General features: G+C 40.3%; 2 protein-coding genes and 1 long non-coding RNA gene across 9 annotated transcripts in view; 1 reads left to right on the forward strand and 2 right to left on the reverse strand.

Annotated features, from left to right (window-relative positions):
• The window catches only part of LOC137243192 (macoilin-2), a 36,083-nt gene extending 27,817 nt beyond the window's left edge, over positions 1 to 8,266 (reverse strand). For 3 of the 7 annotated variants that reach the window (XM_067770564.1, XM_067770571.1, XM_067770570.1), the window contains exon 1: positions 8,130 to 8,266. The gene's annotated coding sequence lies outside the window, so the exon portion shown is untranslated. The other 4 variants (XM_067770567.1, XM_067770565.1, XM_067770569.1 and 1 more) reach the window with 4 other exon arrangements.
• Positions 8,267 to 13,096: 4,830 nt separating this feature from the next.
• Positions 13,097 to 14,035, forward strand: eEF1beta (elongation factor 1-beta). Its single transcript, XM_067770572.1, has 2 exons — positions 13,097 to 13,274; positions 13,373 to 14,035. Exons 1-2 carry the CDS (start codon positions 13,195 to 13,197, stop codon positions 13,956 to 13,958), a joined length of 666 nt encoding a protein of 221 aa, XP_067626673.1. The 5' UTR covers positions 13,097 to 13,194; the 3' UTR covers positions 13,959 to 14,035.
• Positions 13,900 to 15,359, reverse strand: LOC137243194 (uncharacterized). Its single transcript, XR_010950472.1, has 3 exons — positions 15,089 to 15,359; positions 14,638 to 15,030; positions 13,900 to 14,583 (listed from the first exon to the last, which is right to left on the reverse strand). It is a non-coding gene; the product is annotated as an uncharacterized lncRNA (long non-coding RNA).
• Between the last annotated feature and the right edge of the window lie 4,303 nt (positions 15,360 to 19,662).

A 19,662-nucleotide genomic window follows, 5' to 3' on the forward strand; every position in this document is an offset into this window, starting at 1 on the left:
GGACGGACATGGCTAAATGAATTTCTTTTTTTCACCCAGATCATTTTGATATATAAAAGTCTATATCTATCTCGATTAGTTTATGCCATTACGGATTACCGGTATGCGAACAAAGTTAATATACTCTGTGAGCTCTGCTCAGCTGAGTATAATAATTAAGGTACAAATAGGTAAATATCATCAGTAGAACCCATGCCTCCCCATAGCCCAGTCAAGGCGCCATTACAACGAAACACGTGTATGCACATACATAGATACAACTTATAGCGGCGGTGGTTTTCGCTCTACCCTATTTTCTAGAACTCAGCAATAGACTGTAATTAACTGACATAAATAAATACAGCAACAAAAATAAAAATGAACAGATACCACCAACACTAAGGGAAATTTAATGTCGCCAACAAGGATGTGAAACGTCGAGTATCAAAATCAGTAGAAGCCTGCAAGAATGAATGAGCGCCAAGAGGGCAACAGACATTAAGGTGGATGGAGAGGGAATAAAACCAGTCATTCAAACAGTAGTCATACACAACTGTTGGATGTGCGCGGTGGAGGCAAGTAAAAAATGTTATAGTGTTAACAAATACATAGACATAGTTACAAGGACTTACAACCACCCTGCATTGAATCATGATACATCAGTCAGAAAAATTACTACATCATTTCCAACTGTATTTCGGAAAAGATCAAATGTTTTTCGGAACAATCAAATGAATATAAGAAAAGTGTAAATATATTTCAGTAAACCACAAATGTATTACGTTATATTAGAAAGTTAGCTGTATTTCGGATTTTCCAAAAGCATATAAGGAGGCCTCAAATGTGTTTCAGAAGAGGAAAAAGTATTTCAGAAAATGTCAATAATATTTTAGAGGGTCTTAAATATTTCATAAAAATTCATCAAAAATATTGTACATAAAAAGTTAACCAAGTTGAATAGATGGGAAAAGTAGAAAATATTCTGTTTGCCATATTTTGTTGATTGGTTTGAACGTCGCGGGTTCCTGCCTCAGAGGTAAAAGAGTAGCTGTCTGTTATAACATACTTTTTACAACTCAACATGACATGTCGGTTTGTCGCTTACAATGACTAAATGTCAAGTATTTGCCTATAATCGTTCATTTACACCTGACATGCACCGATATCTTGATGGAGGCAACATAAAATTTTACCGAACATTTTTTCCATTCTGGTTTTTGCGCAGTACGTATGAGATTTTCGGAAATATCTTTGGCCTTTTCCGAAATACACTTTCGGTTTTTATATACATTTAAAGTTTTCTGAAATGTTTTTGGAAAAGTGTTGGCATTTTCTGAAATACATTTGAGCATTGAGTTGGAAAATCTGAAACACATTTGAGCTTTTCTGAACTAAAATTGAGGTTTTCTGAAAACGAATTGGAATATCTGAAAAAAATCTGTGGTTTTCTTAAGTACGTTTGCACTATTCTTATATTCATTTGAGCTTTTCTGAAATACAATTGCAGTAAAGTAGGAAAAGGGTCGTTTAAAACTACAACTGAGCCAAGTTTAATGTCTGAAAAAGATCAAACTTGTACCAAGAAAAATTAAAAGTTCGGCTTATACTAGAGTGTACAAAGTTTGTTAAAATCGCATAACATCTTTTTGTTTTAAATCTCGAACTCATAGCGACCTATTGATTCTTCTAGGAGGTGTATCCTGAGCTCAAGCCAGCTTCAACAAAAAATCATCTATAATTGATATCTCATATTTCCATTTTAAAAATACCAGTTGCATATATGGAAAGAAAACAGTTGTGGGGTCATTTGTAACTAGTTGGTTTGATTGCAAGGTCTAGGTGAATTAGACAAAATGAAAGGACGTGGAAACAACACGCCATTCCGATATGATAAAATCAAAGCGGGAGAAGCAGTAGATGAGGAAACCTATTCAATGTTTCGTCAAATACCAAGTTTCGTTCTCAAGCGCACGAAGCACCGATGATGATGCAGCGGATTCTGCCACTGCTGTTAGTGTTGATGGGTCGATAGCCCGTATGGCTAAGGTTGTGTTGATGTATTTTTGAAATATTCTTAATACTCGTATTCGTTCGTATGTTTATTTCAATGTTTAGTTCGTCAGGAAGATGCTGCTACCGTCGGCGCTGCGCATGTATTGTTTTTGCTCCGCAGCGGAAGCGGAAGTAGTAGTGGGCAAGGTATGTAAATGTGAAAAGAATGGGCCGTAATAGGTTTTGGAGCTACTGTCGTGTTTAGCGATGAAGATAACACGACATGCTGGGGAATACGTAAAGTATGACAAAGAAAAGAAGATGAAAAAAACATAAAAAAAAATGAAGAAATATTAAAAGTCAGTAGACTTGATTGTTTGAGGGTTGGAATGTGACGAAATAGTTTGAATTACTTGGATTGAGACAAAAACAAGAAAGTATATGATGGAGTTTATTGAAGCACAGGTGTTGCTTAAACCATTAATAGCCGTACAAATTTCGTAGACATACATTTGGCATTGAATTATTCAGACATTTAGTGGTTGAAATGTGGTAGTCGAAGAGGGTAACATTTGTTTTCCAAGATGAGAATGTCTTAAGCATAAAAATTAGGCAATCATACAGAAAGTGTTCAAGAAAGAAAATAGAACATAATCATTGAACCCGTAGCCCAGATAGCAGTATACCATTGATGCTCAGTAAAGAGTATATAAGAAATGCTCTGAGTGTTATAGGGTTGACAACCTCACCTACCCGTGGCGAATCTTTAACAGCCGAGGTTCCTCGTGGATCTAGGGGATTGGAGGGCGTTTTGGCCTAGAAAGTTTCAAGTGGTCATACTAAATCGTACCCAAAATGGTCGGGCTAGTACCTTAATTGTGCCTATTACCGGAACGTACCGAATCTGCATCCGGCAAAAGACCAATAACAGTCCTCAAAACCTTCGGGGAGCGTCCTTATCGCTACAAAAACACTAACAACAAGTGTGATAGGGAATCTTTTTGCTTTCCTTTTCAAGCCTTAGGTTGGCGTTGCCTTGGGCAGACGGTGTATACGCCATCGAAACTGCAGTCGGACTTTCAAGAAATCTGAGCGGTGGAAATTTATATTTTGGCCAAGCCTCCTTAGTATTTCCAAGATTCCACTGCTTCGATTGGGATCTCCCGCTTTTGAAATAAATCAGCTATTTCATTGATACCAGAACCATGTTTTTGTTGTGGCGCTTCGCCCCGTTCAATGGGCGCGACTAAAAATCATCAAAGACCTATAACGGGAGTCCAAGGAAACTTGCAGTTTCAACAGGGGTGGACCATAGGGAAGTCGCTGATAGAGGGGTAGGTTCCACACTACAATTGAAAAGATCGTTGGTGCCATGTGCGACACATCGCATGCAGGACATATGTATATTACGTATCTCGGGGTTTATTCCGGTCCAGTAAGATTTTAATCTGTTACAGTATCCTTACCGAAGTGTTTCCAGGGTGACTCGTGTTGCTGTTGTTGTTGTAGCGATAAGGACACTCCCCGAAGGCCGTGGAGAGTTTTCTATGTTGATGGCCCTTTGCCGGATTCAGATCCGGTACGTTCCGGTAAGAACCATCATAAAAGTACAACTCCGACCATCTCGGAAACGATTTGGTATAACCACATGAAACCTTATAGGCCATCCCGCCCAACTTGGAGAACTTGTAAGCCGCTGCGGGTTTATTTTTCTTGTCTTTTGTGCATATGCAGTTTACCACAAGACTCGTTGAGATGCAAATATAATACAAAGAAGCGATAACGTTTGACTGCTTTGGAGTTTTAATGCAAAAGGGCCGCAAAATGATAGGTGTAGGTTATCAAAAGCGCTAAAACCAACAACAACCAAATATACTTATATATGCATATTCAACTACTATCTATGGTAAATACGTCACCATTAAACCAAATAAAAAAAAATCACAATATGCGATAACAATTTCTATAATAAAACGGAACGTTATCTCTCTAAACAAAAAATTGTAAACCGGTAAATCTAGAATAGCGGTCGAATGCTAACACCGTTGTTGTTGTGGTAGTACTGCGCCCCATCCAAAAGGATGACCAATCACAAATTGTTTGTCATCAATATCCTTTAACAGGAGTCCGAGGAAACTTGCAGTTTCAACAGGGGTGGACAAAACGCGTCTTGACATTGGTAACAATAATTCGAGGACGGAAGAGAAAAATGAAAACTACATCAAGGTTTGGGTTTCCACAGAAATAACCATTCAGAAGCTAATTCAGAAAACTGGTACATATACGCAAAAATACTATAGATCCCACCCCCGGTTTCCAATAGAGGTTAAATATTTTTGCTTCCATATTGTTGAAAGATACTGCAGCCAAAACGCCACTTTCGGTGTTTTAGACTATTACCGGAAATCCAAATAACGAGAATACGGTTATTTTTGTTGTTGTAGCAGAATACGGTGATAATCTACGCCTGCTAATAAACGTCCTATAATGCATCTACATAGTCAAACTATACTTTCAGGTTTTACAAAAGTATGCCAACAAATTTTTCAAGCAAATTAAAACGCACCTCTAAAACTACGAATTTCTTTCCAGCATCCACTATGCTTGTGTGTGCGCCTGTCCCTTGGCCCCCCATAAAACTGTGCAACTATCCAACCGTGAGCTGCCAACAGCCCTCTCAATGAACAACACTTGCTTACTCACTCGCACTAGTAGAATTAAGAGCAGCGGAGCGAATGACGAAAAAAATAAAAACACCACAAAAGCAGCGCAGGATGCCATTATCATCGCAGCAGAAAGCAAAGAGGATTGGTATGTATATTAGGGTGGGTCGAGTTGTATGGACGAAAGTTAATCGATAGCGCGCCATCGATTTTTCGGTAGTATTTGGGCTCAGGAAAAAAAGTTCCAATACGCATACCCAAAAAAATAATTTTCGAGCCTGCGAAATTTCATTTTTTTTGACTCTCTTTCGACTTTGATTTTTAAGGTTTTTTCATGACCTATTTTATATATTTTTTTTTTTGAAACTGTTATCGACGTTTTTAGCGTACATGGAAATTTTACAATCAAATGAAAATTTGGGAAAATTTTAGAATAGCACCCCCCGAGTTCGGGGTTAAACTTGGTATCAAATGAAAGAGGGAGTTCTCCCGATCACAAATATATATAACTTAAAGTGCGCAGACTTATAGTTTACAAGTTATTTGATGTTAAAGTTTGCAAATTTAGCAAATTTCTATAGCACTCACTTACAATTTACACATCTTTCAAAACCTTTATGCACATAAATAACTATATAAATTGGCAACGATACACTTAAATTTCATTTTAGTATATTTCACATATAATTCTTGCATTGGTTTTACTTAATATAAAAGTTTTTATTAAATCAATCGCGCTTTTGTAGCAACGTTCACATTTATGTATATATATATTTTATTGATGACATTACAAAGCTGTGCTGCCACATCTAAAAAACGGAACAGGTGCAGAATCGAAAAATAACTTATAAAAATATCTTTCATCTGATGTATATATATCTTTAACTTTTCTAGTCTTTATTTACCAAAAATTTGAAAAAGCTCTTTTTTGCATTCGTGAACGAGCTGATATTACCTTATAACTCTTATGTTTATTGTTATGTTAGCCGATCCAACACCGGCTGCGCCATGCACAGTAATGCTGCGTAGAACACCTTTCCGCGTAGGCGGCCTTCGGCCGCGCTTATTTAAAATAACCCTGGGCTACGCCATGCCAAGTCCGGGTGTGTGGTATAACCGTGGCTACCGCCACGGTGATGTCCTTCCGCATATTACCTTATAACTCTTATGTTTATTGTTATGTTAGCCGATCCAACACCGGTTGCGCCATGCACAGTAATTCTGCGTAGAACACCTTTCCGCGTAGGCGGCCTTCGGCCGCGCTTATTTAAAATAACCCTGGGCTACGCCATGCCAAGTCCGGGTGTGTGGTATAACCGTGGCTACCGCCACGGTGATGTCCTTCCGCATATTACCTTATAACTCTTATGTTTATTGTTATGTTAGCCGATCCAACACCGGTTGCGCCATGCACAGTAATTCTGCGTAGAACACCTTTCCGCGTAGGCGGCCTTCGGCCGCGCTTATTTAAAATAACCCTGGGCTACGCCATGCCAAGTCCGGGTGTGTGGTATAACCGTGGCTACCGCCACGGTGATGTCCTTCCGCATAGTAGTAAAAATATATATTTTCCTTTTTCTTTATTAACTGAAAGGTGGCACGTTAATATTTATATTTGTTTTTTCTTTGTTGATGTGGCAGCACAGCTTTGTAATGTCATCGATAAAATATATACATACATAAATGTGAATGTTGCTACAAAAGCGCGATTTATTTAATAAAAACATTTAAATTAAGTAAAAACAATGCAAGAATTATATGTGAAATATACTAAAATGAAATTTAAGTGTATCGTTGCCAATTTATATAGTTATTTATGTGCATAAAGGTTTTGAAAGATGTGTAAATTGTAAGTGAGAGTGCTATAGAAATTTGCTAAATTTGCAAACTTTAACATCAAATAACTCGTAAACTATAAGTCTGCGCACTTTAAGTTATATATATTTGTGATCGGGAGAACTCCCTCTTTCATTTGATACCAAGTTTAACCCCGAACTCGGGGGGTGCTAAACTAAATCGCTGCCGAAAATTTTTTTAGTTGATAGGTCATGAAAAAATTAAAGTGGAAAAAAAGTAAAAAAAAAAAAAAGAAATGAGTATGGGTATGAGTATGAGTAGTGGAACTTTTGGTAATTCTATACGACGCATGTCACTGCTAATACGCGTCCAAAAATATTGAGAGGAGTCAAACGACGGGTCTTGACATTAGTATTAATAATCCGAAGACAGAAAATCAAAATTTTAAGTCGTTCAAAAGATATTAACGAAAAACCGAAAAATGACCCGCGGATACCTCCGAAGCGGGGGGTGGGATCCATAGTATTTTTGCGCAGAATATATTTCCAAAAAACCGCAAAATCGCCCCAGAGCGCTCCGAAAGCAGAGGTGGAATCCATAGTATTTTTGTGCAGAACACCTTTCTGCATTGGCGGCCTTCGACCGCGCTTATAAAAATTACCCTGGGTGGGTCCAACACCCGTTTGGAGACCAAATCTGTATCCGCGTAAAACACTTTTACCCAGTTTTTCTTGTGGGTACGGCAAAATCATCAGAATTACAACAACCACATGAAAATTTTCAGTTTTGTTTGCAAATATTTTTGAAAGGAAATAAAATTTTCAATTTCCGCGTTCGTGATCCTGAGTCCAAAGCGCGTCTTTTGACACCTCTCCCGATATTTTTGGGCGCTTATTGGCTGCGTCATGCTGTCGTATAGAATTACCGAACTTTTTTTCCTGAGCCCAGATCCTATCGAAAAGTCGATGGCGCGATATCGGTTAATAAATCGACCCAGTCTAATAAATATTTATCCTCTTTGCTTTTACAGTTTCGAATTGAAGCTTTCAATAGCGTTGGCAGAGGTCTTGCGCTTTTGTTGTTGTTGTAGCAATGTCGGCGCCGCTGTCGCGTCTCTGATCGCAGCGGGGGGCCAGCTTCGCCAACGCAATGTCAGGCAATGTGGTGCAAACTATACATTTGTATCAACTCTTGAAATAGAAACAAATGACGAGAACTATAAAAAGCATTTCCTCACGGTAACTCGATATAATTTCCTCCGCAGCAACTGTAGTTATGTATGCTGTTAATATATTTACATTCCCTGGCCCTACTTTTTCCACTCGATTATATTTTCACCAAACCTGGCTGTCACGTACGCAATATCCACAAATTATTTCACACCATCTTTAACTGGCCCGTCAACTTTTTCACACAAAAGGTTAGGCATATGCAGCAGTAGCTAAACCATTCACTTGAATATGGAAAATATTTTTTTTATAGCACAGATCAACTTCCTAAAGAGCTGAAGACCGAAATGTCGACGTCGCTGTGGTCAGACTACTGCCAGCAAGGAAACAACAAAAAATTCTGTGTAGTTGTATTCATGCAAAGAAAATTTTCATATTGGCCAAAATGTTCTAAAATTCACTTTTCTTTTCGCACAAAACACACAGTGCATACAACAGAGTACAAAAACCACTTTCATTTGATAATTACTTCGATTTTCTTCACTTTTCAGGCTTTTTTACCGTAGAAAAGTTGATTTTCCCAAAATTTTCACTCTTTAATTCCTTTTTCCGATTCGACCCAACTGGGTTACATATCAAGATGTTGTAGGGTGCACTCGCGCAGACTTGCATCAATTAGTAGTTTCAGAGAGCTGCCAAGTTGAAGACTGTAAGGTAGGATGCCAGATTGGAGAAAGTTCAAGCGAGTGAAAAATTTTTGAGGCAGGTTTACATAAATGGTTTGGTTGCAATGATTCGCTTTCGTTAAAATCGGCCTTGAGCAAAGAGGATAGATAAAAAAATTCACAAATTCACCAATTTCAAGGTAGTGGATACGAAGGCCGATAGCAAAACGGACTGCTAAAACCTAATCGAGATCTTTCAGAACCGCGATGGATTTCATAAAGTGTTCCCAACTCTACAGTGCGCCCTCTTGTATATCTATCCTCTTTGTCTGTATGTAAAAATGTGTGCCATTTGAGGTTTTTCATAAAATTCGTCGTTCTCAAATATGGGCTACACAGCAACTGTCTCCTTGTTGTTGTTGTTGTTGTAGCAGTGCTTCGCCCCACCTAACAGTCGCGACCGATCGCAAATTGTCATCAATATCCTCTAACGGGAGTCCAAGGAAACTTGCTGTTTCAACAGGGGTGGACCATAATGAAAGGTGTGTTAGAGGCGTTGGTTCCACATTACAATTAAAGAGATGGTCGGTGTCATGTGGGGACACATTGCAAGCGGGGCATACATTTTGTATGTCGGGGTTGATTCTGGATAGGTAAGAGTTTAACCTGTTACAGTATCCAGAACGAAGTTGAGCAAGAGTGATACGCGTTTCCCTGGGGAGTATGCGTTCCTCTTCCCCAAGTTTTGGGTACTTTTCTTTGAGTACTGGATTCACCGGGCAATTTCTGACATAAAGGTCCAACGCCTGTTTGTGGAGTTCACCAAGGACCTGCGTGTGTTTTTTTGCTTCATACGGCTGGGTTATCAGATGCCGTATTTCCTCAAAATGCTTACGGAGATGACTCGTTAAGCCCCTAGGCGCTGTTGGCTCATCAATCAGATGTCTGTTTGGGTGCCCAGGTTTCTGGGTATTCAACAGGAACTGTTTGGTTAGCATCTCATTTCTCTACCTGAGTGTTCTCGCCTCATTATGTAGATGGTGTTCTGGGGACATAAGAAGGCAGCCCGTGGCGATTCTGAGAGCAGTATTTTGGCAGGCCTGTAGCTTCTTCCAGTGGGGTAGTTTTTAGGCTTGGCGACCATATGGGTGACGCGTAGCACGTAAACGGCTGGCCAATTACTTTGTATGTAGTAATGAGCGTTTCTTTATCTTTTCCCCAGGTACTGCCAGCAAGGGATTTGAGGATTTTATTACGGCTCTGGATTTTCGGAACAATTGCGGCTGCGTGCTCACCAAAATGTAGATCCTGATCAAACGTCACACCCAAGATTTTGGGGTGTAGGACAGTCGGTAGCGTAGTGCCATCGACGTGGATATTCAAAATGGTCGACATTTGGGACGTCCATGTTGTAAATAAGGTCGCGTAAGATTTATTCGGTGATAATGCCAGGTTTCGCGAGGCGAAAAAACTGGAGAGATCCGAGAGGTCGCCGTTTATTCTGTTGCAGAGCTCATCGATCTATGGGCCTGGGCCTGTGGCCATTATTGTGCAGTCATCGGCGCATGAAACGATAGTGACTCCTTCTGGTGGTGAAGGTAGCTTTTATATGTAGACATTAAACAAAAGTGGGGATAGGACACCACCCTGTGGCACCCCTTGATTAATTCTTCTTTGTTTTGATGTTTCGTTTCTAAATTGCACCGATGCCTGCCGACCACCCAGATGATTTGCGGTCCACCTTTTAAGACATGGGGGAAGGGTAGACCCTTCCAGGTTTTGCAGTAACGTGCCATGGTTGACCGTATCAAAAGCTTTTGATAGGTCCAGCGCCACGATTACTGTCCTATGGTGGGGGTTTTGATTTAAACCGCAATTTATCTGGGTGCTGATGGCATTTAGCGCGGTGGTGGTGCTATGGAGTTTTCTGAAGTCATGCTGATGACAGGCTAGCTGCAAATTTGCTTGGAAGTAGGGGAGCAAAATGGCTTCAAGCGTCTTTGCTACTGGCGATAGGAGAGATATCGGACGATATGTCTCTCCTATGTTAGCTGGTTTCCCAGGCTTTAGTAGTGGGACCACCTTGGCCATTTTCCATTTTTCGGGTATGACAAAGGTGGAAAGAAACAGGTTGAAGACATGTGCTAATTATTTGAAACCCTCTTTCCATAGGCTTTTAACCATCGGCATGGCTATGCCGTCTGGACCCACTGCTTTGGATGGTTTAGCGTGACCAATGGCATCTTCAACCTCTCTGTCGGTAATGGTAATTGGTGACGCGCTGAAATTATGTTTATGTGCGTGTCTGTTGGCCCTCCGTCTATCTTTGTCGACCGTAGAATGCATTACATATTGACGGCAGAAAGCGCTGACGAATTTTTTTCGAATCCGACAGCACTTTATCGCCGAAGGCGATGGAAACTTTGTCATTGTGCTTAGACGGATTCGATAGGGACTTTACGGTGGACCAAAGTTTACCCACACCCGCAGAGAGGTTACAACCTCTTAGGTGCTCCTCCCATTTCGCCCGCTTGTGTTCATCCACAAGCAATCTGATGCGTTGGTTTATGTCCCTTATTTGGGGGTCGCCTGGGTCGAGCTGTCTTATAAGGTCACGTTCTCTCGCTAAATTTGCGGCCTCCGCCGGGAAGTGGGGCCGAATTTCGGGAATTCTCCCGGCGGTAATGAAACGTGCCGAGGCGGATTCAATGACCTTGCGGAAAGCACGCTCCCCTTGGCGGGCATCAGTCGGGATAGGGAGGGCAGCAAAGAGGTTGTGTGTAAAAGATTTGTATTCCTCCCACTTTCCTTTTTTTAAAGTTTATGAAAGTGCGTTTTTCTGTGACGATGAAGTCGGCGGTACGCTCGAACGAAATAAGTATAGGCAGGTGGTCGGATGCCAATGTTACCATCGGCTGCCAGTTGACGCAGTTTACGAGTTCTGCACGGCGAACTGTGACAGCTTCCTACCATACTTGTGGGGGCGTCTCCGTTTATTGTGCAGAACGTCGTTTCTTCTATTTGAACCGCCAACATCTCACCTCTACTGTCCGCCCACAAGTTTGAATGCCATAGATCGTGATGGGCATTAAAGTCGCCTAAGATAATGCGATTGTTGCCAGTGAGTAAGGCGCTAATATTAGGGCGGTATACACTGGGGCAACAGGTGGCAGGAGGGATGTAGATGCTGATGATTTCTAGGTTTGCATCCCCTGACCGGACAGATTGGCCTTGACGTTCTAAGACGTTGTCCCTGCGGTCGATGCCAGGATCAAATATATGATATTGCACAGAGTGGTGTATGATAAACGCGAGGCCGCCTCCATTTCCGCTCATGCGATCTTTTCTGTGGACATTATACCCAGAACAGGTTTGCAGTGCAAATCTTGCTGTGAGTTTAGTCTCTTGAATCGCAGCAATGCAGATGTTGGGCCGCTTCATGAAATCGACTATCTCCGTGATCTTCCCAGTTAATCCATTACAGTTTAACTCCAGAATTCTGAAGTGCATAGGGGGAGACGTCGCCACTCTGGGAGTAAGTGACGGGTGACTACGCCTGGGTTGAGGAAGGCCAGGACGCAACTGCTGTTGTGGCCCTGGGACTGGGCATTGGGGTACCCGGTAGATTGGGGTTTGCGACCTGGCAACATGGCGCAATGAAACCCGTCGGGGGGTTGCCGTCGCGGACGCCAGAACATCTAGGAAAGTGGCACGGCCCAAGGCAGGAGCTGCATTGGGCGGATGTCGCAAACATATATATTCAGTGCTGGGAAACGGTGCAAACGGGGTTAGGGACTTAAGGCCCCATTACTGATACTTAGCATAGACTTGGCTTGGCTTGAGAACTGTCACTTACTGTTCTGTTAAATGAACATTGCCTGTTACTGATTACTCAAAACTTAGCAACACTTAACTTGGCTTAGAAGTCTGTTGAATTTTGATTTTCTATGTAAGTTCCAAGTGACGTTTACATTTTGAGATGCCATTTATTTGTTTCCATTTCATTTTGACATTTTGTCATACAAATTGACGTTAATTGATTATGATGCCAGATTGTATGCGCTAAGTGGAGTATAATCAAGCCTAAGTTACCAAGTTTACGCCAAGTCAAGTCAAGTCTATGCTAAGTATCAGTAATGTGGCCTTAAGAGTCTGTTTCCCTGACCTACACGATTGCTGCCGGAAAAAGGTGGGGAGGGAGAAGAAGGGGCAGGGGCTGATTCTCAGCATTGCTACCGACCCTACTACGAAGATAGTAGTTATGAGTGGTAGCAGATGTTTGAGTTGTTGGCGCCGCGGGGGCGCGAGTAGCAGCGGGTACTAGTTGTGGCTTGCTGAGCAGCTGCGCTGCTGGAAGGTAGTGCGGGCGCTAAGGCGTGGGGTACGGGACGCCCCTGGACGTGAACAGCAAGGAGCCACAAAATATTTATAAAAGTTACGTGGACGACGGGTTTTGGGATCAAGCCCAGAACAACCTGTCCGATGCAACCATCCCTTACACGAGACGGACTGAACAGAGTATGACCGTCCTAAAAAGATTCTTTTCCGGCAGATGCAGCAAAACTATTTCTCAGGACCGGGGTCAGGAGACGGACCCCGATTGGATTCGATACCTTCCCGGAGCAGTCCCGCTGCAAGGAGCTGCTGGGAGGATGACAATTTGTGGGAGGGACGCAACAAATTAAATGGGGTTACACTGAAATGACCGTCCTTGGTCGGGAAAAATCCCGAGTCGGTCCGCTACATAGAACCGACTGCCTTGGTTCTCCTTACATCTGGCAGCGTAGGGCAGTGTTCGATCAATCGCCAAAGCAACTCTGCCTTTGCCATCTGTTCGCTCTTTCCGGTTGTCAAATTTCTTACGGCTTGCAGCACTGGTTGGTAGCTGGTAAATTTTTAGCATTCGAGTATAACTGATTTATAAAAAATATGGCTTTCGATGATGTAAAAACTCCGGAAGGTTTAAAGGAGTTGGACAAATTCCTTACGGACAACAGTTACATTAGCGGGTAAGTGCAAACTAATCTAGACAATGGGCAAATTGAGGTTATGTTCGCCTACCATGACGCGGTCGATTTGTTTCTTATAAATTGTATTACTTTTGTAGTTACACGCCCAGCAAAGCTGATTTATCAGTATTCGATGCTTTAGGCAAAGCGCCAACTGGTAACTTTCCACATGTACAACGTTGGTACCGTCACATTGCTTCCTATCAGGCTGGTGAACGTGCTGCCTGGGGTGGTTCCCCATTACCACAGGCTGCTGGTGGTAAACCTACAGTTGCGGCTCCTGCTGCTGCCGATGACGACGACGATGTGGATCTCTTCGGTTCTGATGACGAAGAAGAGGATGCAGAAGCAGCACGTATTCGTGAGGAACGTGTTGCGGCATATTCTGCGAAAAAATCTAAAAAACCCGCCCTAATCGCTAAGTCGTCAGTGCTCTTGGATGTTAAGCCATGGGATGATGAGACCGATATGAAGGAAATGGAAAGACTAGTACGCACTATTGAGATGGATGGGCTTTTGTGGGGTGCCTCCAAGTTGGTGCCAGTTGGTTTTGGAATTAACAAACTGCAAATAATGTGCGTTATTGAAGATGAGAAAGTTTCAATTGATTTGTTGACTGAAACCATTCAGGAATTCCAAGAACTTGTTCAATCCGTCGACATTGCTGCTTTCAATAAAATCTAAGCTAGGAGATTGCTGTTATTTTTTTAATTAAAATCTTTTGAAAATGAAAATAAAGTAAAATATGTAATGCATGAAAACAGTAGTAGTTGTTTTGGGTGAAATTCGTTTTTTTTTTTACTATTTTTCGTTCATTTAATTTTAGTAAATGTGTTTTCATGTACATAAATGTTTTTTCTTATGAAATAAATAGTTTCAGATGTTTAATTCCTATCAACTCTGAACATCATTTCTTCTATCAACTCTATACATCATCCGGTTCAGCGGACCAAATAGAGTAATCGTCAGCTGTATCCAATTCATTGTAGGCTTCCATTTTAATATGTAAAGGCGTTTCGTCAATATATTCTGAATAATTGCCCTTGTCTATGATGAAGTTATGTAAAATAACACAAGCCAGTATGACATCCGATATGGCCTTAATGCTCGAAAGGTCTATAAAATTTAATATTTTAAATTGGTGCTTTAATATCCTGACTGCCTGTTCTATAGGTTCTCGCGTTGAACACAAATGGGCGTTGACCTTTTTTTCTTCGCTAGTCAGCTGTCCGTGATCTGTGTACGGGACCATCAATACTTTTGAAGGAGGATACCCGCAGCCACCTACTATTATTCCATTGGGTGCTAGCTGTAATTGTCCCGAATAATTTTCAAGTACATAGAATAAATTACAAACAAATACCTGCATTTGAACCGAATATTTCCTTTTATGGTCATAGTAACTAATTGCATCTACACTAGGCGCAGGTATGATAAAATGCGTTACATCCAAACAACCAATTACGAAGGGAAGCGAATTCTCTCTGCTGCCTTTAAAACCGGCCATAACTATATATTGTTCTTCAACAGATGGCTATTTTATTTAGCCCTTTAACTTACATAGAGCCCTAACTGTTTTTGTAAACAGGGTATGAGCAGTTCCCTTTGAAACTTGAAAACCTTCCGAAAGCTCCCGAAAGGTGACATTACTATTGCATAGTTTCCATAGTGTTATGTACAAGCAATTCTCTAATGATATGGCATAGCGGCCATTACTTGAAGTTGACCAAACTGAAGATAAAGCAATTTTCAAGGCCTATTTTGTAAATAACTTGAATAAAAATACTGAATTTTATCCAAATTGAAAAACTTACGTTGAAAGTGGGCCTCTTAATGTGAAACTGGGAATAAAATATGTCCTCCGGAAACGATTTTATTGTTTCAAGAAAAAGAAAAGATTTGCCTTTGGGTTTTTCTTGCTCGAGCGACAAACTTTTTAGAAGTATAGCCCTCCTCTTCATTTTTGCACGCCTTTTTTTCCTTAAATTTAGTAATAAATTATCAGTCCTTGAGTTGCAAATATCGTCTACTATTAAATTTAATAACAATTCCATTTTCAATAAAGAACTTGGCCATATACTTATGCGATTGATTACAAAATTGTAAACAAATCTACTAGCTGCATCAGCTGTCACAGTCGCGGTGCTGCCAGTGTTGCAAATACTACATGGTAAGGCCGTAGCAACTTTCGAAATTCAGCAATTTCGAGATTTTTTCCCTTGACAGCTACCCTACAAGAAACGCTGATAGTTTTACTAAACACTCACACTTGTAATTGACAATGCTGATCCTGCGATGACGTAAACATTGATACTCAAATTTATGTATGTTCCTTTGTTCGCTCACGCATGTACCCAACGACAGCCTGTAATCATGAAAAAGGATTCAAACTGGGAAAGCTTCGGACACCTGGTACAGCAGTTAGAGTGTCAGCACTGATCCAGGAAAATGAATGAGAGTGAGCAGTACGGCTATATACTTAATCAGTAGGCCATGTTGGTGTATGAGAAGGAGACAAAAACTCACACGTACATAGTTGTTTACATCACATTTGCGCAAGTCCCCTTAAGTTTGAGATAGAAAGTTTGTATGAGACGCTGATCGTTAGGTTGACATTGCTGACAATCAGATGATAGTCATATGATAGTAAGTATTCTTGTTGGGTATTACCCTACAAGAATACTGACTACCCTACAAGAATACTGACTATCATATGACTATCATCTGATTGTCAGCAATGTCAACCTAACGATCAGCGCCTCATACAAACTTTCTATCACAAACTTAAGGGGACTTGCGCAAATGTGATGTAAACAACTGTGTACGTGTGAGTTTTTGTCTCCTTCTTATACACCCACATGTCCTACTGATTAAGTATATAGCCGTACTGATCACTCTTATTCCTTTTCCTGGATCAGTGCTGACACTCTAACTATCAAAAAGTGTCATAAATGATAGTTTATTGTAGATATCAGGTTTGACTGTTATACTATCATAAATGACCATTGTTATATTCCGCCAAAAATTAAACAATGCTTTTTGCTTTTTATTTACTTTATTTCATTACGTTTTTAATTTTGTACGTGATAAAAGCATACTTGTTTTTTATTTGTTTAAAATAAATAGTTTTATAAGAATTCGAGTTCAGAATGTTCAATTTAAATTCAGAAAATAACAAAACAACAGAAGAGCGCTTTCCTCATGCGGAAACACATTTAAAAATGAATCACCACTAACCACTATTATTTTTCGCGTATCAATTTTTTGAGTGCGCCCCACACATTCCGACAGCTTTTGGTTTTTTTAATATTATTTTTGATTTTTTTTTTCTTTTAGCGTGGAGCTTTGAAATGCTCTCTTTTTCATTTTTTAAACTTATTTTTTATATAGCCTTCGTCGGTTGAAAATGGCGGAATTTAAAAAATAACAAAACAACCATGATAACCATTTGATTGTCATATGACAGTCAGTAGTGACAACATGATTAAATCGGATAAACTGTTCTCGCATACATAAAATTCCGTTGAGAATTATGTATCTGTCTCACATGCATAATGGTATCTGCTGTATGTTCTTTTGTTCTGTACCAGGTGCCCGAAGCTTTCCCAGTTTGAGTCCTTTTTCATGATTACAGGCTGTCGTTGCGAACATGCGGACATGCGTAAGCGAACAAAGGAACATACATAAATTTGAGTATCAATGTTTACGTCATCGCAGGATCAGCATTGTCAATTACAAGTGTGAGTGTATTAGTAAAACTATCAGCGTTTCTTGTAGGGTAGTCAATTGTTAAAGAAAGACAGACCCGTTAAATATCTAGATTTCCCGTATAAAGATTTCGATTCTATGACGACCGTAGGTCAGATGAGATTAATGCCGAGGCTCTTTCAAATTTGCTTTGTGCTCGCGTCTCCATTTTCTTAATTGGCCGGACGGGGTCTACATGTGCTATGGCGACTCAGAACGGCAGCTGCAAGGTAAATGAATTTTCACTGATCAACTTTTAGTGGTAGAAGTACTATGGAGTGTTTGCCAAACCACTAACGAGTAGCGACCCCGTTTAAAAACGTATCCAACTGAGTACACTTTTTTGTATAGATTTTGAAGTTGATTCTCCAGGACGTTGGTCCAGTTGTCCTTAGAGTTGTCATATTGTTCACGCTTCTATATCATTTTCTCATCTAGCTGTCATGGTGTGGCGGCAGCATGTTCTCCCACCACACCATGACGGCTAGATGAGAAAATGATATAGAAGCGTGAACAATATGACAACTCTCGAAGGAGCTAAGGAGTGAATAAACCCGTGTACCTTGAATATACATGGCTGAGAGATTAAATAACATCTCACCACATAAGCTCCCATTTTAGAGTGCCCTCTGAAAGTCCCGATAAATCCCGATATCCCGATAATCTTATAACTTTAAACGAGCAATTCTTGTATATTTGTATAGCCCAACGATCTCGGGAGCGGCTCAACCGATTTAAATGAAATTTGGCACAAAGATGATGTATCACACGGCCACCGTGGTGTGATGGTAGCGTGCTCCGCCAACCACACCGTATGCCCCGGGTTCAACCCCCGGGCAAAGCAATATCAAAATTTTAGAAATAAGGTTTTTCAATTAGAAGAAAATTTTTCTAAGCGGGGTCGCCCCTCTGCAGTGTCTGCCAAGCGCTCCGAGTGTATTTCTGCCATGGAAAGCTCTCAGTGGAAACTCATCTGCCTTGCGGATGCCGTTCGGAGTCGGCATAAAATATGTAGGTCCCGTCCGGCCAATTTGTTGGGGAAATCAAGAGGAGCACGACGCAAATTGGAAGAGAAGCTCGTCCTTAGATCTCTTCGGAGGTTATCGCGCCTTACATTTATTATTTTTTTTATGCCGATACGAATATCAAACGAAAAGTATTTCACTCCGCATTATAATAGGGACATTTTTGAGCAGGGTTGCCATTTAGAGTTGGGGTAGTTAGTCGAAATAGTACTCTACTTACTATATCCTATTAAAGCTTTAAAGGAGAACATTAAAGTTAAATATCTTCGTAAAAAAATCTTACACATGATTCGACTTAATTTTCTTAATTTCACACATGCTAATAAAATTGAAATGCAATATCAAGGCACCGTGGCAAATTCTAGCAAAATATATTTAAATGCATATTTTTGGCATATTTTTGGCGGCCACCGTGGTGTGATGGTAGCGTGCTCCGCCTATCACACCGTATGCCCTGGGTTCAACTCCCGGGCAAAGCAACATCAAAATTTTAGAAATAAGATTTTTCAATTAGAAGAAAATTTTTCTAAGCGGGGTCGCCCCTCGGCAGTGTCTGGCAAGCGCTCCGATTGTATTTCTGCCATGAAAAGCTCTCAGTGAAAACTCATCTGCCTTGCAGATGCCGTTCGGAGTCGGCATAAAACATGTAGGTCCCGTCCGGCCAATTTGTAGGGAAAAATCAAGAGGAGCACGACGCAAATTGGAAGAGAAGCTCGGCCTTAGATCTCTTCGGAGGTTATCGCGCCTTACATTTTTTTTTTTTTTATATTTTTGGCAAATATGAAATGAATAATTGCAATTTCTCACAGATTACTATTAGAAAGATTTCTCACCATAGCAAAAAGATATCTCACCATGGTAGTTTGTTACCGTTGAACACTAGAGGCATCTGTTCAATTTGAAAACGACATCTAACCATTTAACTACTTACAAACAGATGGCGCTTAGGGAAGTAAATTGACATTTAATTAAACAAACTGATAGTTGGCATAACTGATAGTTGTCATTCGTGAAATTTACAAGTTTTTGGAATGTAATAAAATTGTGAGACTTTCATTTGAAATTAATAATGATGATACTCGACCTAAATAACTTAGTTCTTGATTTAACTAATTGTCATAACAATCCCTTATACTATAGGCTGGAATTACCCATTTCAAATTTTTCATTCCAATTCATTTTGCGGTTAGTGTTTGATATGTTTTTGAAATCTATTTTTAAGGAAATCAAATATTGGTAAGTTAAAATATATAATATATGTACATATAAAAAAAGGTAGAGTTTGGCTAATGATGACATGTAGAACAAAGTATGTTATGCGGCATACACAAAGATTGCCGAGCAAAGCTCGGTCGCCCAGGTACTAATAGCTTAATATCTTTTGATGTACATCGCATTCACATCAGCGAATATTTAAATTCGACATTCATATGTGCACAAATGCACATGAACAAGTACAGGGTGATACATTAAATTTCTTAACACAAAAAAATATAAAAGTTCGTGTCTTAACTCTTTCATTTTATTTGACTTAAGTCTCAACGCCGGAGCTTTCTGATATCAATCACTGCTATTGCTAAGCTGCAAAACGATCAGACACAAGCACATCTTCGTTT

Source organism: Eurosta solidaginis, chromosome 3 (assembly GCF_040869045.1).
Source record: "Eurosta solidaginis isolate ZX-2024a chromosome 3, ASM4086904v1, whole genome shotgun sequence".
In the NCBI taxonomy this organism is placed as follows: Eukaryota; Metazoa; Arthropoda; class Insecta; order Diptera; family Tephritidae; genus Eurosta; species Eurosta solidaginis.

Bases quoted from the DNA above. Each gene is read 5' to 3' on its own strand.
- eEF1beta (XM_067770572.1), top strand. From the start codon at position 13,195: ATGGCTTTCGATGATGTAAAAACTCCGGAAGGTTTAAAGGAGTTGGAC. The intron at 13,275-13,372 runs GTAAGTGCAAAC...TTACTTTTGTAG, and splicing joins GACAACAGTTACATTAGCGG to TTACACGCCCAGCAAAGCTG.